The sequence below is a fragment of the Macaca fascicularis genome, chromosome 3 (genome assembly GCF_037993035.2).
Source record: "Macaca fascicularis isolate 582-1 chromosome 3, T2T-MFA8v1.1".
NCBI classification, from domain to species: Eukaryota; Metazoa; Chordata; class Mammalia; order Primates; family Cercopithecidae; genus Macaca; species Macaca fascicularis.
In genome coordinates, this window is record NC_088377.1 from 31,443,234 (window position 1) to 31,471,101 (window position 27,868).

The following is a 27,868-nucleotide window of genomic DNA, read 5'->3' on the forward strand; positions in this document are numbered from 1 at the left end:
GCCACCACGCCCGGCTAATTTTTTTGTATTTTTAGTAGAGACCATGTAAGCCAGGATGGTCTCGATCTCCTGACCTCGTGTTCCGCCCGCCTTGTCCTCCCAAAGTGCTGGGATTACAGGCTTGAGCCACTGCACCCAGCAGACAATAGATTTTAACTAAGTCTTTACATAATATAATGTCTTACAAAGTAGTTTCCAAAGTAACATTTAAAGACATTAAAAAGTTGCACTAAGATAAAAAATTATATACCTTTGCTAAATATAGCATTTTGAAACATTTCCTACCATATAGTAATCTTTGATTACTTGGAAAGAAATATCCTATTGATATTGTGCCAAGAAAAATTACCTGAGAAATTTGGTACATTCTGTTACCAAAGGACTATGTTAAAGGAACACAGCATTAAAGTCGTAAGACGCATCTGAGCTGTGTGCCTTTGGAAAAAGCATTTAACCTCTTGCAAGCTAAATTTCTTCTGCAGTAACATAGAGTTACCACCGCCTTCAAATAGTTCTTTGGAGGATTACAGTTAGTTATAATTTAATGGTTTATTATTGTATCTCCATTTTTAGAGGTATTATGAAAACCAAATGTATTTTTTAGTCCTTAGATGAATCGAACTGTTTCAAACTAAAAAGTTTTAGTTATTAAATTAAAAACAGCATTCTAGCACACATCTTGGAGCCCTGCCCATTTATTTGAAAAAAATATATAAACATATTATCATACTATAGACCAGAGGTCGGCAAACCACAGCCGAGGGGACAAATTCAACTAGCTGCCTTTGTACACCAAGATTTATTAGGATACAGCCAAGCTCATTATATTATGTATTAGCTATGGCTGCTTTTGCATTATGGCACCAGAGCTGAATAGCTATAACAGAAACCCTATAGCCAACAAAGCCAAAAATATTTACTATTAGCCCTTTACAGAAAAAGGATGCTAACCCTTGCTATAAATTGTTCTAAACTGAACAGTGCATCCAAAAAAGATTAGAGGACGAAAAAAAATGAAAAAAATATTAAAATATGTACCTAAATGTAATCCCTCATAACACCAACCCAAAATCTTAAAAATGTAAACCCAATTGCAATCAAAACTAAATATGAAGATTTTCGTTACATAAAATTTTAAAATACACAAGCATATTACTAGTTTAGAGTAACAAAGTATATCTTATTACCTCTTAAAATTAATTTAACCCAATTAATGATTTCTGTTTTTAAAAGTGCTTATATCTGCTTTATACAAATTATGTTTTTACCTGCTAATGGCTTGTTCCTCATCAGTTATTCCAGTCTCCCTGAATGCCCTGTTTGATTCGGCCAAACTCAAGGCAATTGCTCTCTGAAGATCATCTTTATCATCTCCAGTGAGATCAATCACATCTGAAAAGCAAAACTATCTTTCTCAAAATTAAAAGTAAAACAAAATGAAAAGTAATTCTTATTATGGAGATGTTATATCCAATAATACTATTTAAACCAGTCAGTACCAACTAATTTTGTATTTCTAAAAGCCTATCTAAAAATAAATGCAAACACATTTTTAACTGGTTATACTCAGTAACTCAATGATTTTTTTGATAAAATATACCTAAAGCAGTAAGTAGAAATATATTTCACTGCAGAAGAATCTCCATATTTACTACGAGGTATCTTATTAAAAGCTAATAAGCAGAGAGACTGCTGAGAACAGTTTATCAACAAAAACTGAAATCAATACAATTAAACATTTACATTTCTGCTTTCTGAAGTTAACCCAACTACATACATATTACATTCTGTCCATACTACTACCATCTAGACATTATCAAATTACAGTAATTAACAATTTGCCCTCAAAAATTGATGTTTCAGAAACTGACCACAGATGTACATTTACATACACATTTTCTAAATTCTGGAAGAATGTTCCAAACTATTAACAGTGGTTAACTCTGAGGAAAAAAGTTATAGGAGTAGAAGTATAAGAATCTTTTATTTTCTATTTAAATACTTCTATACAACCTGAATTATTTAATAAATATGCAGTCCTTTTAATTTAAAATAAGATTCTCATTTCACAAAAATGAAGAAATATACAAGTGAATGAAACTAGCCCTCTTCTAACAGAAAATAATGGCCTTGATGCTATTAAGTATTAATTCTTTTTCCAAAGAATAAAGGTTACAACTAATACCACCTTCAATAAAAATGACTTTTAATCCAATTTCCCAATATATATTGGTCAATTTCCCCCAGACGATGCCAATGATAAATACTCCCATTATCATTTAAACAATGATGGAAACCATAGTATACTGCTAAGTAGGGAAGTGATAACAGGTGATTATGATCAGAACAATACGATCAGAAACAGAAACTATCTGTTATTATCTTCGCATGGTTGGGATTATGCTTATTTGTATTTTGGACATGTTTTGCCTTCATTTTACTTATTTGTATTTTATTTTTTAGAGACAGGGTCTCACTGTGTCACCCAGGGTAGAGGGCAGTGGTATGATCATAGCTCACTGCAATCTCAAACTCCTGAGCTCCAGTGATCCTTCCACCCCAACCTCCAGAGTAGCTAGGACTACAGGCATGCACCACTTGGCTAATTTTCTTTTTAATATTTTGTAGATACAAGGTTTTGCTTGTTGCCCAGGCTGGTGTATTTTAGACACATTAAAAATGTTTTATTTGTAATCACACAACTTTAGAAGAGGGAAAAAAAAAAAAAAAAAAGAGGATAGAGGATGGAGGATAAGGTGGCTTTATTTTACCATATGGCTATAAGGTTTTACATAGATGCTAGAAAAGCATATTATATATTTAATGAAAAAAAGTAATATATATTGATGTTTTCCAGAGTCTACTTCTATTTTTCTCCACACGTTCTCCAAATAGTAGCTTGTAAGAAGATTTAAAATATTAGAAAGAATACCTGATCATGGAAGGAAGTGGTGGTGCTTTTTAAAATGTCTTTAGAGAGTATAATACCTCACAAAAGTATATTAAGTAGAGCCCCCCCAAAAATTCAAGCAAGTAAAATGTGAAAGATTTATCTAGCATAGTAATTGAAATCGTGAATCACTTTACAGACAACAGCAGGCCAAAGGTTTTATAAGTCTGGTTACAAAATCCAAGTCCACCCAGACCACAGCTGCAGATGAGTGTCACCCAGAACTGGACAGCTGAGCATAAATACTGATGAAGCAGCGAGGGAAAAAAGGTATCGAATGCCTCATAAATATGAAAGCTATCTTGGTCATTAAAATGGCTAGAACTTAGGTAAGTAATGAAAGGATAATGAAAAGTGGAAACAATTTGAAAATCACAGAGAAGCAGAAAAACAGGGTTTAGGTATGTGATTAATCAGCAGTCAGATTCCATTATCTCATTCCCCTAAGTTTACTGTCTTCAACTACAGAAACTAAACATTAAAAAAAAAAAAAAAAAAAAAAAACAGAAAAACTATCTTCCTTATTCACTGGCAGTTGGGGTTTTGGATGAAATTTAGGCTTCATCCATTAGAATGCACTAACATGAGATACGGAAGGCAGAGTGATGGGGGAAAGCCATTATCCTGTTGCCTTTGGCTGTTTTCTCTAGTGTGATTGAAAAGATTTAAGTTGTTCCACAGTAGTATTCCAGGCTCCAATTTCCAGCTTTAAGAATGTCAAGAGATGGAATATAAATGGCAACTAGACTTTGCATTCCAATTTCCAGGCATAGCTCAGTAGGAATTACCTAATCCTGGCTTCCTGTTTCCTGGGCTGCAGCTATAGAAGAATGTTCTTGAACTCAGTAGTCCTACAGGCTGCTTTCCTAACTGTGACAGAAGCAGCAGCTTCCCTAACTGATCAGTCCTGCAATGATGTGGGAGTCATTTCAGAAGGCTGAGCTAGAGCTTTCCTCCAGTACTTCCAGTGATTTTTTTAAAGAACCTAATCTCCCCTGTATTAAATTCCTTATTTGAAAATTTCTAGAATGTTTACTGTATCATGACTGAAAAGTAAAACAAATGGGCTACAGCCAAAACTAATTTAAAAATAGCAACAACTTACACTTCACCTTTTCCTAATTTATCAATTGTAATTTAAGCAACAAAAAAGCAAAAAACAAGGTTTTTTTCCCCCAACGTATTTTATAAATGAAACCACTGAAGTTCTGGGAAATGAAGCACATCATAAGAAGAGAGAATGGTGCACAGGCTTCAAAATTTAAGTCTTCTAACTCTTAAATCCAGTGGTCTTTCTGCCTTGCTAGCAGTTCTTCAAATATGGTCCATTGATCCTTGGGGTCCCCAGGGCCCCTCTGAAAAAAGGGAGGAAGGTCCTCAAATAAAAAAATAATAATACACAGATATTATTTGCCTTTTGTAGTCACATTTGCACCCATGATGCAAAACAATATTGAATGAAACTGCTGCATCTTAGCACAAATCAAGGCAGCAGCACCAAGTTGTGTAATTCATTGTATTAGTCACAAAGACACACACTCACTGTTTTAAACAGAAGCCAAGCCAGTTTCTTTTAGAATTATGTTCTTGACGAAAAGATTAAACCTAACTTTATAAAATCTCAAACCTTGATTTGTGCTTAATTCTAACATAGTAAGTACATATAAAGTACTTCTGCGATATATCCAGAGTATGCTGTTGCTAATAACTAGTGCAAAATGAGTTACAGCTTAACTGATTTTTCCCAAGGAATGCAATTTTTATTTAAAAGGAAAACAAACTACAAACTAGAATTATTCAGACTTCAGTATTTAGCAGATGTTGTCTGAGAAAAAAAAGTGAGCCTGTTGCTCTAAGGAAAACAAATGTATCTGTTGACAATAATTAGTATGGAATTTTCAAGTAAAAATCTAAACTTTGAAAAACCTGTTTCTACCACTGTGAACTTGATATCTTCTCAAAACTTAAAGGCTTGTATATGAGTGGTGATATTAACAAATTCAACTTTTTCTTATAGTAGACATTCTTCAAGCATTTAAAAAGAAATCTTTTCAAATTACCAATGCACAGTGTTACAAAATCATGCGTGGGTAAAAGATCCATTCAAAAAGCAAGAAACATTAATGGATTTTAATGCAACATAATATGAAAAGGTCATTGATACCACTATAGAATAACTGATGAGATTTCGAATTCCACATCGCAACTAATCTTTAAGAAATTACCAACTGTTAAGTTTGGGTATAGCATTAAAAAGAATATCCATTATTATCTGATTATCAGTTAAAATACTCCTCCCTTTTCTAAATTATTATCTGTGTAAAGCCAGATTTTCTTCACAAACTTCAACCAGAACAACTTACCGCAATAGAATGCAAACCTTCATAAGCACATTGGAGACTCTAGTTCTCCTCTAACATGGCAGACATTCAAGACTTGCAAGAATGTAAAGCAATGTACTCTTCTCACCATTTTGTTTCAGAAAATGTATTTTTCATAAAATATGTTATTCAAACATAATAGATTGATATTTTAATATGAATTAATAGCCTAAGCTTTTATCAGTTTTAATTTCTAAAATAGTAAATTTTATGTACACAAAAGCTCTGAGGTCCTCAATAACTTTTATAAGCATAAAGGGGTCCTGAGAGCAAAAATAACAAAAATCACCATCTATTCCATGTTCTTAGACATAAGTGTTTTTTATGAAACAAATCATAATTGAAAATGGTTTTCTTTGGTTTTTACAATGTGATTTTAAAATATCTGAAATAACTGGCAAAAGATAAAGACTAGGAGACTGTATGTGTACAATAATAGGTATTTCTTCCCTCATGCTCTGGGAGGAAAAAAAAAAACATCAGACGACCTGGTTACATGATCCCTGCATGGTAATAATCATTTTGACAAAGCTAGTGTTGTAGTAGTAGCAGCAGCAGCAGCTCTCTTTAGATAGAATATTCACTCTCCATTTTGCCCCCACCCCCAACTTGGCCAGTCATACACGTTCACATTACCTTCCTTGCCCTTGCATCCTTGCATATCTTGTACCTTACATGGGTGTAAAAGGATAAAGCTGCTTGTGGCTAGAATGACACTAAATGGCTCCAGCTACTCCAGCCTCTCCTAGTAGCTCCGATAGCGGAGGGTTCAGTATATAGGCACACCTGTACCCCAGCTGGGAATCTGAGCCTCCAATCCCTGGTATAGAGGAATAGTAGTCTTTAATGCTGGAAACGTTGGTTGAGACCAGAGACTAACAGTCCTTAACTGAAAAGCTGGGACTTTTTCCTTTAAGCAATGGAGGAGGTTTATTTATTATTTTAATTTCATTGTAATTGTAGCAATTTTCTCCATGATCTTCCTATTACTCCATAAAGCTGCTTCTTTTCACAGGGTATTTTAGAACAATATGACAATCCTGAAAGATAGCTGAATTCTGAAAGATCCCTCATATACGGTCCTCACATACGATCCTGAAATATGCCTCACATATCAAATGCAATCCTGAAAGATACCTCACATACCAAATTCATATAATTTTAAGACTAGTAAACGAAAGTAAAATGTTATTTCAACAGACTGGTTAAATCCAATTTATTCTTTTTCTGGACTTAGTGGAATAATGATTTGTGTAAAACATGTAATGAATTATCAATTTATAATAAAAACTAGTGCTCAATATTCTCACATGCTTACAAAAGAAACAGAGAAGAAGTCTGGCTGTAAACAGCTTCTAACTGGTAAAAATCAGTTATAAAAAATTAGCCTTTGTAAAACTTACATCTCAATGCCAGAGCATTATTAATACTTTCATATCTGTGTCAAGGCAAGACCTTGGTAAAACACTAAAAACATTATTTGTAACCAACCCTCCCTCTAGTATTGGCGTGAACACAATTCAATAGCACACACATGGGAAGAGTTAGCTGGGTGCCACTGTATAAAATCATGTTACTAATGCATCTAAGCAGTAATCTACATTTTTAAGAGAGTCCAAATTAAAACATTTTTCCTGTAAAGTCAGAAATATATACCAAAACATGATACTCATCCTACCAAATCTTTCACTTTCAAAGGAACACCATTTGAGTAAAACTTATACACCAACTACCAAACATTTCTCTGCTAACTCCAAAATACATGCTAGTCAACAACTTATCAATGAACTAGACTTCAAACATAATATATGCATTGCTCATAACTCATAATTCACTTTCCCATGGAAATATTATATTAAATGGGAATGTGAATTATGTAAGTGAATCTTACTTGAACCTCAGGTTTCTAAGTAAGTTCACAAAAGCCTAGTTGGCCCATAATCTAGTTGAACTATTATATATGTAAAGATTTTGAATTCAGAAGAAAAAAAGAGTTATTCCACTGTTTTCCTTATCTATATAGAATAAACCTACGGGAAATACTTAAAAAAATAAGCCAAGTTTATATTTACTGTCAGCAAAGATTTCTAAGTAAGGGAGTGCAAGAGCAGAAAAAAACTGGGTAGTGAAGTGTGAGAAAAGTTGCAATAAGAATATGTAGCAGGGCAGGAGTAACTGAAGGGAAAAGTCTACATATAAAAACTGACAGATCTGCAAACCAAATGGTTGTTTTGGGAGATTGAGAGAAGAGCTACGAAAAGAAAATAAACAAAACAAAACCCTGGACCATGAGAAGAATGGAAATACCCTTAAGAAAGAAAGGCAAATATTAACATCAGGATGTGCAGCAAGAGATCAGAAACGAGAAGCTGCCACTCCTGCCCTCACTCGTTCAGCTTCAACAAGGTTGTGTCCTCACCACTCATCTCGAGGGCCAACACACTGCTGCATCAGGCCCTGACCTGGGATGCACAACTTCCAGAAAGCCAAAAAGTTCATGCTCACACTTCGCTCAGGTGTCTGTACAAATATGAGCTCTTCTACACTACTTAAAATCACGTATCATCCTATGCCCAGCCGACAAGCACACCCCCACCACCTTCTCTGTCTATGTCCAGGTCCACTGTTCTTCAGGAACTACTTATTACTATCTGACACTGTTTGTTTACTGTGTACTGTCTTCCCTCTATGTAAACTGAGACTCTGTATGGTTTCTTAATGGTCCATAAAAGTACTTGCTACATATTAGACAGTAAGTATTTGTTAAAGAAATAGGGAATAGAGCTAAACACTGGTGAGTCATCTTCACAGTGGCACTGATCAGAAGATGAGAACATATCCTCTACCTATTCAACATCTTTCAAGTGAAAGGGCAGACAGCATAGTTAGGTATCATGTTGCAAGAATCTTCAAAGCCAGAAGACATAAACAATATAAAGTGTTTCCCACTCCACTCTCCCATTCTCCCTTGCTCTCAGCTTTCTTCAGATGTTCCTACTTTTCCAATTTTCTCACTGTTAAATTCAGATTCTCTAACACAGTGTTGTAAATTAGAACTTTCTGTGATGATGGAAATGCAGCATTATCTGCACTGATCTGGTAGCCACCAGAATTATGCATTTCAAGTGCAACTGAGGAACAGAATTTCAATATTATTTCATTTTAATTGCCACGTGTGACTAGTGGCAACTGTATTGAACAGCTCAGCTTTAAATGGTCTAGTTCTGTTTCTAATAATAGCTGCTAAAATCACAGTGGCAGCATTGGTAAGTAAGGAAAATGAGTAGTAAGGGAGTCATTCCAGAGTTTTGTCATGAATTCTACTGTTTTTCAATTTTTATTGTGAAAAAATAGTAAAATTAATCTCCCATCTTAGTCAACAAAAGTACAAAGACCATGGCTATCATTCTAACCCAAAACTGAAGAAAAATCGAGTTATACAAGTCATTCTGCAGTTCATATCTAATAAAATGCATCTAATCAATTTGAAGCACCTAACTGCACCTATCAAAAGCACCTAAATGCACCTAAATTTTCACACCATTTAGCATCTCATGTTTTAGGCTTCATCTTGACTTTCTGTGAGTCATCAAAAACCGTTTTACATCTTAGAAATTCCTAGGGAAAAACTGAAGTTATCTGGGCAGTGGGAAAAGTATCAGTGTTCAATTAATAATATCCTCAACTATTTAGCATAAGCGAATCATCCTAAGAATAAAAGCACTAGAATTGGATCTATTTATCACAGTTTAAATCACTATTACTGTGGCCAAGCAAGATAGCCATAACTAGAATTCTAGGATAGAACCTCCAGGTTTTTCTCCCTTTCCATGCCATCTTTCCAAATAATTCAAGATGTTTTAGAAAAAAAAAAAAAAAAAAAAAAAAAACACGGCTTATAAATGTTTGAAGAGTCTTATCACCTAACATTCATTCCAAGTCTTATACCAATTTCTCTAAAACTTAAGTCAGTATGTGGCATTACTTTCTGTGTTAAAATTACCTACCCAAATCCCTCTTATCTTTTGATCGCTCAATTGTAGCACATCTTGTTCTGGAGAGCATATACTGTTTTTTCCTGTTTTAAAAATGTTCCAAAGAATTTAACGGTCACAAAATAAAAAGCATTACTATTAGATTTCAAATTGGGTGAAAGCCCTGTATGGTCATGTCTATGACAGAGTTTGCCATGACACAAAAACTTGGCAGAATCTCTCCTCTGACTGCTAATCACACCTATAATGCTCAATACCTGGCATTGTGTCCTGGTCTCATTTTCATTTGTGTTTTTGACAGCAAAACTCCAAAACAATTTTATTCTCAATTTATGCCAGGGACAAGAGGCACTCATTTGACAATCTATAATATTTGATCTGGACAGGATATCCAAATAATAAAAAAAGCTACCTAGAATGTTTGCTAATCATAGTACAAATGATTTGGGCTTTTTCCCAGAATTCAACAGAATTACAGTATGGAATGTAATCAAGTAATATAAAGACATCAGGTATATGACTTCTAAACTCTTTTTTATGTAGAGCACAAGCTTTCCCTGATATGTCTCCTTTCTTTCTCAAAAGTAAAAGGTAAAAAATACACCAAAAAGGCATATAATTGTCCAACTACTGAAAATATATTTACTTCTTCAATATTAAAGGAAGGCTCACAAATTGTTTTTCAAATCCAGTCACATAATTTAGTTTAGCCTCTGACATACCAGGTATGCATAAACAAAAATTTCTCCATATGTCCCAAATATAACTTCCATGTGATATTAGTTTAAAAACCACATTTTTCTAGTCAGCAAAAAAAGAAAAAAGTTTTATTCCTTCTGAAAGAAACAGTCTATTGTAAACAGTGATATTCCAGCTCATATCAATAGGAGGCATATGTATTTGGTATTAGAGATTTTTATTTCAGAAGACAGATGTTTTGTCAGCACTGCAACCAACAGATAATATACTTAAAGTTAGCATGACTTTGTTTCTGCTTTAGCCCTGGTTTTAAGAGATTTTATACCTAAAAAAGAAGAATGGAAAAAAATTGAAAATAAAAATCCCTGCCATATTTGAAAGAATTAAGTGAAACTGTGGTCAACCTTTAAATAACAATGTATTTCATACAAAATGGAGAAAGTGTTCAAAAAGGGTTTTTATGTCTACAACAATCCCTTGAAAACTCTCACACTCTGATCTATTCTTCCACATTCCTACAGCAGTTAGGTAGATTTTTTTTAATAGAGGCCTGCATTTGAATATATCTATTTGTAATTATTTTCTCTTTCCTTCCCACATGTTTTACCACACCTTCCAAGAATTAAAAATACAGGACTTCATTTCTGCTCAACAGTAACTGCACAGTCACTTAAAGAGTATTTTTTTAATACCTGCTGAAATGCATGATATCTCCTCACTTTCTCAGTTTTAAACCATGTAACACTGTATTTGGACACTACTGGCAGGTACGTTTAATGGAAAAGTATTACTGTTACTCCATCAGTTAATTTTTTTTTTTCCTGGTTTGATACTATCATAGTACAATCACCACATTAAATTCCTACAACTGTTTGCTGTCAATAATCTCAAACCAACTTTATGGACACACTATCCCAACTGGCATCCTGATTAGAGGGAAAGCACTTAATACATATTATGTATTATGTGTTTTATGGATAAAGAAACCACAACAGCAAGCAATTTACTCAATATGACAATCAGTTGAGATGACAACAGAAACTTCACTTCTCTACTTTCTATTTCAAGTGGAAAATAAAATTACTTCGTGAATATTTTTCAAGAGATCCACAAACACACAAAAAAAGTTTTAATTATCAGCAAATGAGACACACGCCTCCTGAAATCAGGTCGCCTTCTCCCTAAGGGAACCTATTCAAATTTTATTTGTCCTCCATAATATTTTCACTATTCCCTATTTAAAATCTTAAACAGGTGTAACCACGTGCCTTATGCAGTATTTTCTCACTTTGCACAGCAAATATTTTCTTTTGTGTAGGACACATACAATCCTAATTTCCCCCTTTTCTATAAATATACTATGTCATGTCACCAAGTATACCATCTATATTAAGAGTTCACAACTAACAACAATGATCTCTGTTTAGTCAATTTCCTATTTGCTTCACTTAAATCAGGAATATTTTAGGCAAAATTATCCTTTTCCCTTTTATCACCCATCTAGTTTCTTTTTCCCCTCGAGTCTTGGAACTTTGAAATATCCGAAATATTATTAAGTACTCATTTGTCTGATATTTATACCACTTCTCTTTCAACTTTTTGCAACAAACTTCTCAACTTCATTCCCTTTCATTGGTTTTGAAAGAGCTTTACTGCACATATTATCAAAAATAACTCAGTGAACATTTTTTGAGCACCAATAATGTTCAAGGAAATCATTTCAAAATAGCAGAGTGCTCATTAAGACAGAAGCATGCCCTGGATGCTGGAGAAGCACTTGGTCCTAGCTAGAGGCCAGGAAAAACATTCTCCAGCAAGCAGCTCTTTGGCTAAATCTTTCAAGACCACAACAAATTAGGCGAGGGAGGAAAAGGCCAGAGTGCATTCAAACAGAAGAAACAGCACATGTAAAGACAGAGAAATTAAATAGCACTGAGTACGAGAGAACTTCAAGCCGTTCTGTATTATCACAGTGTTGAATGACAGGAGGAAAACAGTGGAAAATGAGGCTAGAAATGTGGATTGGGGTCAAGTCACAGTTTGCCTTGAACTTAGACACTAAGTAAACGGGCCTGTCTTATAGATGCTACAAAAATTCTCCCATCACCCATTAACTGAGACAGGAATATTCTAGTTTTCTCTGACACAAGATCATCTGTGTAGCAAAAATACTAAGATTATCCTGAAAACTAAAAATTAAAATATTTTATCAATAAACATTAATAAACATCTACGTAAATGAGTTCTTTTCCAGTTGCTTCCCGACTTTGAGAATGTCTACAAACAAAATAAGAAATTCTCTCCAAATATATGTCAATAATCAAACTTCGTAAATCCATAATGCATAAAAGTAACTATTTTAATGTAGTACAATTATTAAACTATAATGAGACATGGAGGTAACTGAACATAGTTTGAAAAACTGTGTGCTACACAAGTATAAAGTATTCATATTATGAAGAAAAACTTAAGTCCCACATAGAATCTTCCACATGTATGTATTTGTGTGTATCTCCAGAACACTTTTTCCAAGTTTTCTTTTTTTTTTCCTTTTGGATGAAAGGCAATTTCATTACACATTAATAAACTTCTTCGCCAAAGCTTCGTTTGGAAGCAGGGAAAAGGAAAGGGAAATTTTATTAAATGGTAAACCTATCAGCAATTAGAAATAATACTTTAACCTCAGAAGTAATACTAAAGCCTCTACCAGCACTGAAAATCTACAAAATAACGGTGCCCATTAAAAATTCTAGTTCTTCCTTTTATGAATATAACTGCAGCTATTCGATATTTCAAAGCAATAAATACTATATGAAATGCTCTATGAAAAACCATATAACTTACATAAAATCTTTTCCTTATAATCTGAAAAACATAATATATGCTCTTTTCAACTACACTAAAAAGAACCAAGGTTAATAGAGTTCTTTATTGGTTCTTTACCTCTGCTTAAGCAACATTAATATATTATACCAACAAAAGTTTTTCAGTATGTTTCTATTAAAATAATAAGAAAAGAAAGAAAACTTACTTGTATCTGCCTGGCTTCCCACACTGATGTATCTATCATTGCCAGGAAGTGCTGTTTGGTAGTAAGTTGCCTCCTCCTGCTGAGGGGTCTTAGCATTCTTCGCAGTAAGGAAAGCCACTGCTAATTCCAAGTTTCCATTACTATCCTTCAAATATCAAGAAAAGAGTATCAAGTGTTTTGAAATAACTTTATACAATATCCTCCATAACACTCTAGAACAAAACTGCTTTAGATTTGCAATTAATCTATATGATTCTAATTTTATAGTGTAAATGCATCATACATAAAGTATACTATACCAACAGTAATACCTTTTTTACTAATTAAAACTACTGCTACAATGTAAAAATCCATCTCTAATTTCTTAGTCTTCATTACTTTCCTATCTGCTTAATAAGAGTCAATCACAAACTTCTACTTTTGAACAAATAAACTAAAAAATGTCTTCTGGAACTTGCCATACGAAAGAGTGCAAAATGGGTATTTAAATTAGTACTTCTACAAACAAGGACAATAAAAGATATTCCTTTTAATCCGGGTGCTGGATACATACTTAGGGGCAAATTTCAACAAAATGTCAAGGACTCACAGGAAGAAAATGGCAAAATGTACTGAAGGGCTTGATAATGTGGAACTATTGAGAGACACACAGAATTCTGGACAGAAATACTCAACACTGTCAAGATGACAATCCTGCTCAAATTAAACATATACATTTTACACAGTTCTCATCAAAAGCACAGCCGAATAAAAGTATTCTAAAGTTCATTTTGAAGAAAGCAGATGCCAGAATAAGAATTTTTAAAACAGCAAAATGAGAAGAGACGTGCCCAGTTACAACTTTATATTCTCTGCACAACTGACAAGTAAAACGCTAGCACTAAGACAGTTAACTGAAACAACACAGGAAACCCAGATATTCATAACGAAGCTATCTTTGTAACAGAAAACCAGACCATTAGCCAGGCAAGGGGCTCACGCCTGTAATCCCAGCACTTTGGGAGGCTGAGGTGAGCGGATCACAAAGTCAGGAGATCAAGACCATCCTGGCTAACACGGTGAAACCCCGTCTCTACTAAAAATACAAAAAATTAGCTGGGTGTGGTGGCAGCGCCTGTAGTCCCAGCAACTCGGGAGGCTGAGGCAGGAGAATGGCGTGAACCCAGGAGGCAGAGCTTGCAGTGAGCCAATATCGCGCCACTGTACTCCAGGCTGGGCGACAGAGCGAGACCCCGTCTCAAAGAAAAAGAAAAAAGAAAACCAGAACATGAAAGGTTCTGTAGGTTCCCTAAGAACTCAGACATGCACACGGGTGTAATAAGAAGCCAGTGGAGTGTTTTGAAAAGCAATGACACAGTATGAATTACATTTTAAAGTGTTTACTCTGACTATATATTAAGAACAGACTACAGGAGAGAAAGGGCAGAAGAGAGTGTCCAATATTATTGCTTTCTTATTAAATGTGGGATATGACAGAAGTAGGATCAGGATGATTCCAAAATTTAAGGACCGAGCAGCTGGCAGAATAAAGTCCCCAAGACCTACCCCAATTCTAGCAGTCAGTGACGAGAGGGGTAAGGGTGCAGTTTCAAAAGCACCACAGCTTTCAAGTATGTTATCCGTCATGATCATTAGACAATTCCTAAGTGACTCATCCAAAATGTAAGATATACTATGTTAAATAAGTAATCTAATAACAAAATAAATCTCAATGATGGCTAACATTTATTGAGCACTTACTATATGCCAAGAAATGTGCTGTTTTTCATATATTACCTCACATAATAATTTTAAAAAACAGCAGGAATTTACACAACTTGAAGTTCATTTACTTTTTAGAGCTAAAAACATGTTCTCAAATGAAAAGTACCAAAATTAATCAATGACGTTACGGTGCCCAAAAGTAGACTTCTTATCAGTATTTATAATGGCCAACGATTAAGGTTTAAATACACTCTTTTCCCCCAGCTACTGGCAACTGAAACAAAAATTTTGGAAAATTAAAAATACCTATGCTTCACACAACCTACATCAAAGGAAATGTGGATAAGACTTCATTCGAGCTATATATTTTCTAAGATTTAAAAAAAAAAAAAAAGCGAACTCCCCAATTTACCCTGGCAAGGTCATAGGCTATGGCCTCACACTCAGCAATACATAATGAAAAAGGCAGTTTCTGAAAACAAACATGGAATTTAGTAATGATATTTATCAGAATAAAAAGGGACTAGCAATTATCTAAATGTCATAATCTCTGCTTCCTCTCCAAATACTTACAGTGGCTTCATACACTGCGCGTTAATGCTCTAAACACGACTATTTCATGATTTTCCTGATGGGAGAATAAGGTGAAGCAAAGCTTCTAGTAAAAGAAGCATAAATTAAGTGTGGCACCCTGGGATCAGGCTGCCTTGGTTTCTATTCCAAGCTTCTCCACATACAGGCTGTGTGATCTTGGGCAAGTTACTTTAACCTCCCTGTTGCTCATCTTTTCAAAAGCGGGATGAAACTAATACTTATCTCATAGAGTTATTATTAGGATGAGTTAGCCCACATAAAGTACTTAAAATACTGCCTGGTAGTACTAAATGTTTAAGCAGTACTACTTATTATTATAATGACTTTTATTATAATCATCTGATAGATTATTTCTAAAAATGAATAAAGAACTCTAGGCTTGAAATCGAGTTCCAAAGGATTGGAGCTGTGTATATAACTGCAATGGCAAAAATGCTATATTGTTTTTAGCCTATAGTAGTAATATGCAAATAAGCTTAAAATACTGTACAGTTCTGTTTCTTAAATAGCTTTCATTCACTCTTTTTCAATGTGAGTATCCATATGATATGACTCATTTGGATGTCTGTGTGAAAATGAAGGTCCAACTAAGATATGACCAAAGTGACACATTTTAGTTGTTGCCTGTACTGAAGAGTTTGAAATTGAACGTTTAACTTAGGGTGTCATTAGCTGAATGGGTACAAATTTATATCTCTGCTTTTCGGGAGAAGAAAAATGTAAGCTTTCAGCCTTCTATTAATTTTCTACTTTTCCCTTCTCTTACACCTCATCCTCTAATACACCACACCTTGCACCCTCATTTAAACTCTAAAATCATAGCTCGTAAGTAAAACCATCCATTTGAATTAGGATTCACATCCCACTATTTTGCACAAAAAGCATTTCATATACAGAAAGAGATTATCTGTCACTCTAAGATATCATGGACATCAGACTGCTGAAAGCTAACATGCTCAAAACTGCAGTTCGTTAACTGAGGATTTTACTTCACAAAGTCCATTCCTGTATCTCTAAAACTACCACATGGTATAACCAAAAACAAAAAACAAAAAACGTATCAAATATAATACACACTAGAGATGAGCATATAGCACAAACTGTGTATCATAAAACAGAGGTCATACCTTCAAGGCTTGCTGTAGTATCTGGGTGTCATTAATCCCAGTAATTTCTCTCAGTTGATTCAAAAACGTTTGCTGGTGCTAGAGGGAGGAAAAAACCAAAATCATTATATTCTCAACTCTGAAAATATACTAGGAAAAGAAAACAAATGACCTTTGGTTTTCCAAAACAAATGACCTTTGGTTTTCCAAAACAAACAAACAAAACAGAATAAACTAGAGTAAAAATGGAAAAAGAACTTGAGAAAGGCCAATTTCATTTTTTTAGAAAGAATGAATTATGCTGTGGAGAACCCTTACTTCATTCTCATGTTTCAAAAAAGTATCTTCTCTAATTACTCCCCAATAAGTCTTATTTAATTAGCAGTTTCTTTTTCTTCAACCCCTCATTTATGCCATCTAACAAGAAAAGGAGTCTTATCCACGATGGTTAAGCACAAAGAGAGAAACATCTTTAGAAAAGACATGTTTTGGCAAGACATAACTCAGTGAGTAATTATACCACGGAGATCCTCAGATCTACTTTAAAAAGAGGATCATTTCACTGTGCAATCAGTCATAAAAGATTCTAAATTGAACAGATCATTTGCCCCCATTTGCTTCAGTTCTTTATATGCTATTGGCCTACATAACTGATTACATATTACATTGTATTGGAGGGGAAAAGATGTAGAGACAGGATTTCACTATCAAACTCTTGGAGGGCCCCTACATAAAAACCAACTTCCTCCTTATATCTCTGTATTTCTTAAAGTTCCCAACACTATAAAACAGTACCATGAAATAAATTAATCACAGTGGATATGATAGGAAAAGCAAACCTAGTCAACAGAATAGGATCTATTGAAATCTTTTTTAAAAAGATGTTTCACATTTATCTCAGTAATAATTCAGTCAGGAATCTTCAATGGATGCTAAAACTACTGAATGAAAAGTTTGATCGTGAACAGAATATTTACATCATTTAAAATTCTCTTCCACAAATTATAAAGGGAGGAAGAATGACTTTATTTTGTTAACAGCAGTGAACCCGTACAGGTCTAGAGCAAGCTCACTTCTTGCCTCTTCAGAAGCAAGAATTTGACCAAGGGGCATAAGGCAGAGAGAGAGACCAAGGCAAGTTTTTAGAGCAGGAGTGAAAGTCTGTTAAAAAGTTTTAGAGCAGGAATGAAAGGAAGTAAAGCACACTTGGAAGGGGGCCAAGCGGGCAACTTGAAAGATCCAGTGAACAGCTGACCTTTGACTTGGGGTTTTATACACTGGCATGCCTCCAGGGTTTGCATTTCTTCTCCCCTGATTCTTCCTATAGGGTGGCTGTCCACAGGCGCAGTGGCCTGCCAGCACTGGGGTGGGGCTGCACGCACAGTGTGTTTACTGAAATTGTGCCCGCGCTCACTTAAGGCATTTTTCCCTTACCAGTTGGGTGTTCCTAAAGGAAGGTCGTATGTCAGTTAAACTCCACCGTTTTGCCTCTTAGTGCATATATGCTTAAGCTCATTCACTCAAATCCTGGGACCTTATCAGGAAGCTGCTGATGACCAGTTTCAGGTGTTTCTATCTATTGGGAGACTGCCTTTCCCTGGTGCCCGCTGTGGCCAATTATTATTTTAGAGAGACGGTTAGTTAATAACAGCCTGACCACCACCTAATGGTTGCCTGACATTCCTGGGGGGGAGGCCCTCTTCTGCCCTGCTCACGTCTGACTAGCTACCTACTGTAACAACAGTGCAAAACCTGACAGCCACCACCTTAACCAAGAGATCAAAGTTAGTATTGCCAATCATGGGATACAACGGCAGTGTGTGCCTCCTGACACTCTATAATCTGTGATACAGCCCTGGTGAAAATGCACAACCTATATCTCATCTTGAGGAAGCATCACACAAACCCAAACTGAAGGACACTATGAAAAATAATTATTCTATCATCTTCAAAAATGTCTATGCCATAAAAAACAGGTGGAGTCTCCACCCTAAAGGAGACTAAAGAAGTATGTCAGCCAAAGGGGGAGCTGATTGCATCCCATACCAAATGTTATGCAGGATATTGTTGAGACAACTGGAGAAATATAAATATGCACAGCTTAGTAATGACATTTTATTAATATTAAATTCTTGAATTTGATAACTCCAGTATAGTAAGAGAGTATCTTTTTTATTAGGAAATATATCCCGAAGAATTTAATGGTAAAGGGGCATGATGCCTGCAACTTACTATCAAATGGTTTGGGGAGAAAAAAGTTATGGAAGTTCTGTGTACTAAGCCTTGCAACTTTAAATTTGAAATTTCAAAATAAAAAGTTTTAAAATGTCCTGCATTCAGCTTTGTTGACATCAAATTGTAAAATAAAATTTAAGATATTGCAGCCCAAATATCTTTTACAGAAATCATCTGTATTAGGTAGAAACTATATTCAGCTACTCATAACAGATTCCCAACTAAACAGCAGCTTCAATACTCTGGAGTGTCTTTCTTTTCTAACTTAGAAGACACAACGGGCAGTTCAGACCTAGTAAGGACACCCAACATGAAGTCTTTATGTGGACCACGCATCAGAATGTCTGTCACTGCATGGTCTCCTCCTCCACTATCCTGTCCAAGTTTTAGGTAGGATAAAGAGAAAGGTCAAGGACAAAAGGTGTCTCCCAAATGAATGAGACTTCTTTAACAAGCCCCACCTACAAACTTCCACTTATACAAGCCTCACAAAGCACACACATTCACATGGCCACTCATAGCTGCAAAGGAGATTGGGAAATGAATTTTTCGGGTGGGCAAAGGCTGCTGTGAAAATGAAATCAAGGTTCTGTTATCAAAAAGAAAAGATGTTCATTGGATAGGCATTGGCAGTGTCTGCCATGCCATCAAGGAATTTTCACTTCCATAAAATTTTTTTACAGAGCTGGGATAACCAAGATTATCCAACAATACAATACATAATAAAGTACACAAACAAAGTCATATAAAATGTCAGGAAGCTATCAAAATGGATGAATAAAAGAACTGCCAAATTTACAAAGCTGAAAGGAGAAAAATAAAATTATCTTAAACCTATCAGTTTTTATACCGTAAACCAAAAATAAAATTTGAAGCTTCAAGGCACTCTAAAATTTAACCCGAAAGACTAGTTCAGGCCATGACTGGAAGTAGGGGGTAGACATGTCTCATTATACCGCTCCAGCATTAACATAAACACAGACCTTAAGTCTGGTAAGAAACATTTTCAGTCTATTCTCTCTAAAGCCTGCAACTTGAAGGCTTCATTTACATGATAAAACCCAGATCTCCAAAACCCCTTATTTTAACCCAGACATTCCTTTCTATTGATAATAACTCAACCAATTGCCAATCAGAATATGTTCAAATCTACTGATGACCTGGGAAGCCACCCTGGGACCAGACTTGTCCCTCACTTCCAGACTGAACCAATGTGAATCTTACATGAATTGACCGATACATTACGTCTCCTTAAAATGTCTAAAAGCAAGCTGTACCCCAACCACCTTGGACACACATTGTCAGGACCTCCTGAGGCTGTGTCACGGGTGTGTACTTAACCCTGCCAAAATAAACTTTCTAAATTGATTGAGACTTGTCTTAAGATACTTTTTGGTTTATACTACTTTCATTTAGAAAATTACCAATAAATAGCAATGGAATCATAACTAAGCTATGCAGTACCCAACATTATGAATTAAAGGCATAAAACTTTTACAGAAATTACCTTTATTCAATTCAGTGTCTTCATTTAGTTAATACAAAATTCTTTATAATTTTTTTAAGTCTGTAATCTCACTGCTACCAGCACTCCAAATCTGATTTCATACATAAAGTATTATTTTCCTCAACTGAAAATTATTCAACCACAGCTCAGAAAAAAATTACCGAGTACCCAAGGAAATTAGTCATTTGTACAAGTATTGATGGCCATTAATTATAAAAATTAAAAAATGGCTGTCCCCACCCAAATCTCATATTGAGTTGTAGCTCCCATAATCCTCATGTGTCATGGGAGGGACCTGGTAGAAGGTAATTGAATCATGGGGGCGGGTTTTTCCCATGCTGTTCTTGTGACAGTGAATAAGTGTTGTGAGATCTGACGGTTTTGTAAAGGAAAGTTCCCCTGCACATGCTCTCTTGCCTGCCACCATGTAAGATGCGCCACTGCTTCTCCTTTCCCTCCTGCCACGATTGTCAGCCCTCTGACAATGTGGAATTGTGAGTCCATTAAACACTTTTTTCTTTATAAATTACCCAGTCTCAGGTATGTCTTCATTAGTTGCATGAGAACAGACTAATACACTGGGTAATTTATAAAGGAAAAAGGTTTAATGGAATCATGGTTCCACATGACTGAGGCCTCACAATCACGGCTAAAGGTGAAGGAGGAGCAAGGGCACATCTTACGTGGGGGCAGGCAAGAGAGCATCTTCAGGGGAACTGCTCTTTATAAAATCATCAGATCTTGTGACACTTATTCACTATCATGAGAACAGGACGGGGGAAACTGCCCCCATGATTCAGTTATTTCCATCTGGTCTCTCCCACAAACATGGGGATTATGGGAACTACAATTTAAGATGAGATTTGGGTGGGGACCCAAAGCCTAACCATATCACCCAGTCTCGGATATGTCCTTACAGCAATGTGAGAACAGACTAATACAAACACATGTCCTTCCACTAAGAAAGCAGTTCTCAAACTTTAATGTACAGAAGGATGACTCCATGAGTTTGTTAATAATGATGTCCAGGCCTCATCCCCAGGGATTGATTCTAGAGGGTCTGGGTTGAGGTCTAAGGATCTGCATTTCAATAAGCACTTCAAATGATTTTGATGCAGATCAACTTAGAAGCAGAGTCTGAGTTAAACATACAACTATTGTTTTTAAGTGAAAAATATATAATCTATTCAGAAGTTTTCCTTACAAAATCATATTAAGCTAAAGCAGAATACAAAATAGTATATATACAAATTAACGACTACAAGGTAAAATACAAACACAAATATAAATCCCAGAAAAGATTACACTGCCTATGCTAGACTCCCAATTCTCCCATCCCTGTATCCATACTCTTTGCCACTTTTTACTTCCTCCCACATGATGTATTCCCTTTTGTCATGGATGATGGGATTTGATCAATGGCATGTTAGCAGCCAGCATGCAAGCAGACATGAAACATACCTGCATCACTGGGCTTACCCAGTTGAACTTCTGCAACCTACTTAAGAAGAATATGACTTGGTAGCCCACTTGCCTAAGAAGAATGAGGCATATGTGAAAACAGCTAGCCCAGCCAACCAGCAAATCTGTGAGTGTGAGTGACAATATTTTGGTATGCCACTGGGTTTTGAAGTGGTTTGTTACGGTGGTTTAATAAAGTACAATAAGAATACTGAGTATATTATGGAGAAGCCAAGGTCTTTGAAACTGTTATTTTGCTGTTTTATCTTTCACTATAAAGTCAAACAAATATCCCAGAAAAAAATCAGGTGTATCTCTAGCATGGTTCATGTTTTCATAAATCTTGACTGAAAATGAAACAATGAAAAGAACTGGGGATCGGGGAGAAGGCTAGGTGAAAAAGAAAAAAAAAAAGGTGAAAGAATTTTCTTAGCTAAACCTAAGTAGAGGGAAACAGGAAGCGGTGAGCAATGAGAAAAATTCTAAGTTAGAGAAGCCACCTCATTCGTAAAGTTTTTTCCCCTTTGTTACTTGCATCTTCCAGTTGTATTTTTCCTGTATTTGAAACCCTGCACCTTCATTTCCTGCAATTATGTGGGGGTTTTGTTGCCATTTCTGTTGTGATTAAGACCCTAGTCTGTTTTTCAAGGTTTGTACCTTCCCATTTATGAAACTTCTGATCTGTGATACGCCCTGATCCTCAACTGGAAATGTCCTAAATATGGTCCTCTCTTTCACCAGCAATTCCAAATCCGAGATGGTTCCCATCCAATCCACTTCCATATCCAGAGCTCCTTTTCTGGGCTCTGAGAAGGTCCTTGTACGGATTTTTTTTCTCTAGTTAAGTATAGGGAGGTGAGTTCAACCTCTTCCCACTGCTAAGCCAAAAGGGCAAGATGCAGTGTCCAAAGAAATCCAGTTACTTGCAAACACTACGAAAATTAATAAGCAAAGAAGTCAAGATTACCTACAGGCCTTCAGATTCCTTCCTGTTATTTTTACTATGGCACAATAACATCCTTAAGTGTCTACTATGTGCAAAATACAGTACTATGTATTTCAGGTATAAGGAAATATTAGTAATTTCAATATAAATTAAAAATCTAAGAGGTTCATAGAAATTCTTTCCCTTCTCAGGTGGCCCCACTTAATGCTGGGTCTTTTTAAAATCCGTTTCAGTAAAGAGAGCATATTTAACATCAGTATAACTTTTTGAGGATGCAAAAAAAAGGGATCACTGGCCCACGACAAGGAAAGAAAATATGAATTTATTACACTCTTGCTGTATATCAATGTTGCGGTTATGAAAACAATGCCCCAAAGTATGGCATTCTGGCTTGCTGAGTGCTCGGAACAAAAGCAATCGAAAGGACTCAGAAGCAAGGTCTCTCTCCAACATTCTCCTGCCTCCCCACTTTCCCTTCCGAAGCACAGGGAGAGGTTTTCTCTGAAGTTCCCTTATCTGACTGAGGGACGTTCATCCAGAAGGAATGAAATTGTCTTGGATAATTCCCTGGAATCTATATAAACCAGAGATTAACTCCTATAGCAGGAGAGAAAACTAAAAATTGCCATGCCCCTGGGCATACCGTACCCAAACAGACTTTTCACCTATTCTTTTGACTATTCTTCTAAGGGCTATTTGTTACCTCAGAGACTGTATCTATATAACAAAGACAACTTTTGTTTGCAGTACAGTTCTGCCCCTCACCTTCCCAAAAAATTGTCATCGTCTCTCCCAGAGCCCAGAAGAATTTTGTTCCAGGCCATTGTCTGCTCTTCAGGCACACTCGTCTCCTCTTCAAATCATTTGCTCTTCCTCTAAAACTGCCTGCATCCTCCACTTCTCCCTTTATGACGAGGGGATTTAGGCTTCAATCACCTGGCCCTTTTTAGAATCTCGTATTTTTTTTGTAGCTCCCACCCATGCTTGCATGTCAATAAATTTGTACACACTTTATCTTGTTCATCTGTTTACTGTCAGTTTATTTCAGCACTCAATTAATCGAACTTTCAGAGGGAAGGTTTAAACGTCCATACACCAGACTGTTTCCAATGTTCCCAATATATATTTAGTATACATTTAATATACACATACACACACACATTTAATATACATTTAATATACACATACACACACACCCTCTAGGAAGTTACTCTCATTTTATAGCTAACAGAGACTTCAAGATATTATTAAGTGCAGGGACAGGATTGAAACCAGGCCTTTCAAACTCCATGTCCTTGCCATATTTTCTCAACTCTAGGACATCTAACATTGGAGACTAAAGATTTAATAAAAAATGAAAACTCAGTGCAAAAATCCACTATTATGTTGATGTAAATACTTAGAATATGGTAAAAGAAAACTAAAGCACCACTGACAACAAGGGAGAAAAAGTTTGTGTTAAGCGGTGGGTGACTCATTAAGTCAGTCACTGGCTCTTTTAGCTAAATTTCCAAATATAAATGAAACTTGGCTCAGGAAAAAAAAGTCAAAGGTTTCCATCCTTGGGGAAAGGTGTAAGGCGGGGACAGCAACTCTTAGAAAGACCTGTAAAAAAAAAAACCTTCCAAATTTTCTAATAATAGAGGGAAAAAAAAACTGATAGGAACTCCAAAGACATTCTTAAACTTCAGAATCGCATGCACTGCTAAGCACCAAATGTAGGCATTTCAAAGTTACCTGTCAATGACAGGATTAATTCATTATACTGTCTTTAAAGTGAGTAATCACACACACATCTGATTTTGCAAAAATCTCTGCATCTACCTGGTAACAGTAAACTGCTCTAGTTCATGTTCTCTTACTGTAAGAAACCTCTAACATTCACTGTCCAAGAATTTCAAGTACATAACACATCCTTCATGTTTGTAAGTCCAAACCAGTCTCTAAATAGCTAGAAAGCAAAGAAAAAGAAAAAAATCTCCTGAGTCATGTTTTTCTTGTTAATCTGTAAGCCGGATCTTTCATTTCCCTCAAATATAATATTCTATGACTTGTCTGAGGAACTTTCCTACAGTATAGTCCCTCTCAGAGTCCCTACCTCTGTCCCCAGCACTATCTTGCATTGCTTTCCCGCTGGCATTCCTCTTCCCTCTCTTTCATTCAGGGTCTACAAAATACCATTCCCCTTCATAATGCAAAGGTCTCTGCACCTGGAGGTGCCTTCTGTTAGACTCACCACAAATTATAATAATATACTATGGTTAATCACAAGGTAAGTCCAAAGACAACAAGAACTCTTAAACTTCAGAAGCACATGCACTAGAGCACAGCTAGGCACCAAATGGTAATCATTTCAAAGCTATCAATGAGAGGATAATTCATTCATCACTGTACTCCTGGTACATACATATAACGCCTGGCACATGGTAAGCAATCAACATTGATTGAATAAATGGAATACAGCAGAGCCTGCAGATGTGAGCTGGAACAAGTCATATCACAAGACAAGTTTACCCACAGAAAAGAGGCACTAACTAATCACTGGAGATGGGGATGCTGGGGCTCAGGACACATCACCCCCAAATAAGACTGTAGGAGACTAGAATATGCCACCCAAAAATATACCTCTTTGGCATATTTTGAGGTAGTTATTTTGAGAAACTGCGGACACAAGAGTAACCTTGAAAAACTGTCCTTTTGTGAAAAAAAAAATGTATTTTTAAAGGAAATCTACATTAGGAAAAGTATCTGTATCAGCAAGAGGGCTGCAACAACTTTTATTACTTGAGCAACTTTTCATCTACACAAGACACCCTTTATTCACCACACATTTCCTCCCCTCACGCTCTTATAACTAGTGTTGCCACCCCTCCCAGAAGCCCCAAACCCCTATCACTTTTTGTAGCTCTGGATGCTACATAAGCTTCAATCATGTGACCCTTCCTCAAGTCTCTTATTTTGTGGGACTCCTGTAAGTACCTATGTAATTAAAATGGTTTTTCTCTTGTTAATCTGCCTCTTGTCAATTTAATTTCTAGTCCAGCCAAAGAACCTAGAAAGGTAAAGAGAAGCCATTTTTTTCCCTCTCATACAAGAACGAGAAGCATACATTTATCAGGCCGACTAATAAGCAAATTTTCTTTTTTTTTTTTTTGAGACGGAGTCTCGCTCTGTCGCCCAGGCTGGAGTGCAGTGGCGCGATCTCGGCTCACTGCAAGCTCCACCTCCCGGGTTCACGCCATTCTCCTGCCTCAGCCTCCCGAGTAGCTGGGACTACAGGCGCCCACAACCGCGCCCGGCTAATTTTTTTTTTGTATTTTTCGTAGAGACGGGGTTTCACCATGGTCTCGATCTCCTAACCTTGTGATCCGCCCGCCTCGGCCTCCCAAAGTGCTGGGATTAATAAGCAAATTTTCTAATTCTTCTAAATTCAAGAAACATACATAAGTCAGGCCCACTTACCAAGCAAACTTTCTACACTCCTACATTCCATCTAGAAATTTCTAGTTCTGGTCCTGTCAATCTCACTTGAAGGTTTGTATAAAATATAATATTATTGAAATTCCCTATTGCAAATATTCTATATAATAGTCCCATGAACGTGTAAGCAGACAAGGAGGGTCCCCAGGGACTATAGGAATTTAATCAGCTTGAGTAACTGGCCTATTTACAACCTCCTACCTTGCCACCTGTTTTTTCCCAAACCCTGTGAGGAATGAGCTCACCTAATCAGTTGGAGCCAGCTCCTGACAGACCCTGGCAACAGATAGATGAACCCAAGTGTACTTTCCTCATTACCATGCTTAAGTCGGCACCCTGGGGGAACTACAGTTTCATTACCATACCATGTTACCTGCCTGCTGGCACAGTGACTCACTGCATTGCACCACTGGGACCCCTCCTCTACATGTGATGTCACAGCCTCTCCCCTCTCCATCACCCCACACAACCTCCCTGTCACTTTCCCTTGAGGAGACAATGCTCTAAAGAATACTCCATGTATTCCCCTTATTTGTGACAAGTAGTAAAACTCCTACTGATCAAAACCTGCATTCTCTCAATGAGCTGTTTATTACTCACCAGGCAACTAATCCCGGTTTTCAAGTGTTTTGGGGGTAACAAATGGTTCAGGTATGCTGCATATCCCGCTGTCACAGATTGAAGTTTTTCTCAATCTTTTTGGATTAACAGCACTTTACCATTAAAATAAATTATTCATATATCTCTATGGGCACATAAATCTGAAGGTATACCCTTTCCATTAAAGCTTAAAAATGACAAAAATTCTAAATTTTAAGTCTCTTCCTACTTTTTATAGAATTCCAGAGCTAAAACATTAAGCATTCATGTAATCTAGAAAAAACAAATGAGATATTTTACAAGAAACAGCTAGCAGAGAACAATGGATATAGCTAGTCCCAGATAAATGATGGTTTCCATCCTCCCTTGCCGCAGAGCCCTTTTTCCTACCTGTCACCCAACCTTTCAACCATATCTGCATCATGTTTATGACCCTTAAGAGTATTCCCCATCTGGGCCAGGCGCAGTGGCTCACGCCTGTAATCCCAACACTCTGGGAGGCCAAAGTGGGTGGATCACAAGGTCAGGAGTTCAAGACCAGCCTGGCCAATATGGTGAACCTCTGTCTCTACTAAAAAATACAAAAATTAGCTGGGCATGGTGGCAGGCGCCTGTAGTCCCAGCTACTCGGGAGGCTGAGGCAGGAGAATGGTGGGAACCTGGGAGGCGGAGCTTGCAGTGAGTCGAGATTGCGCCACTGCACTCCAGCCTGGGGGAGAGAGAGAGATTCCATCTCAAAAAAAAAAAAAAAAAAAAAAAAAGAGTATTCCCCATCTGGCTAAGTGTGGTGGCTCACACCCATAATCCCAACACTTTGCAAGGCCGAGGCAGGCGGATCACCTGAGGTCAGGAGTTCAAGACCAACCTGACCAACATGGTGAAACCCCATCTCTACCAAAAATACAAAATTAGCCAGGCGTGGTGGCACATGCCTGTAATCCCTGTAATCGGGAGGCTGAGGCAGGAGAATCGCCTGAACCCAGAAGGCGGAGGTTGCAGTGAGCTGAGAATGCACCACTGTACTCTAGCCTGGGCAACAAGAGCGAAACTCCATCTCAAAAAAAAAATTTTTTTTAATTAAAATGTAAAAGAGTATTCCCCATCCCTATTAATTAGTAGATAAAAGAAATGCATCATGAGTAGAAACTCTAAATGTAATTATCCCAAAAAATATTGTTA

The 27,868-nt window shown here is 36.5% G+C and overlaps 1 protein-coding gene across 12 annotated transcripts in view; it reads right to left on the reverse strand.

The window, feature by feature from the left end:
- The window catches only part of USP25 (ubiquitin specific peptidase 25), a 142,860-nt gene that overhangs the window by 94,188 nt on the left and 20,804 nt on the right, over nucleotides 1–27,868 (reverse strand). For 9 of the 12 annotated variants that reach the window (XM_074034198.1, XM_074034197.1, XM_045389182.3 and 6 more), the window contains exons 2-4: nucleotides 16,482–16,559; nucleotides 13,057–13,201; nucleotides 1,269–1,392 (exon numbers count right to left, since the gene is read on the reverse strand). Coding sequence is in view for 3 of the 12 variants with exons in the window: in XM_045389182.3 (XP_045245117.2) it covers nucleotides 1,269–1,392; nucleotides 13,057–13,201; nucleotides 16,482–16,559 (347 nt within the window). In the remaining 9 variants the exon portion in view is untranslated. Of the gene's footprint in view, nucleotides 1–1,268; nucleotides 1,393–13,056; nucleotides 13,202–16,481; nucleotides 16,560–27,868 lie in introns of those variants that run through there. The other 3 variants (XR_012432086.1, XM_074034200.1, XM_074034196.1) reach the window with 1 other exon arrangement.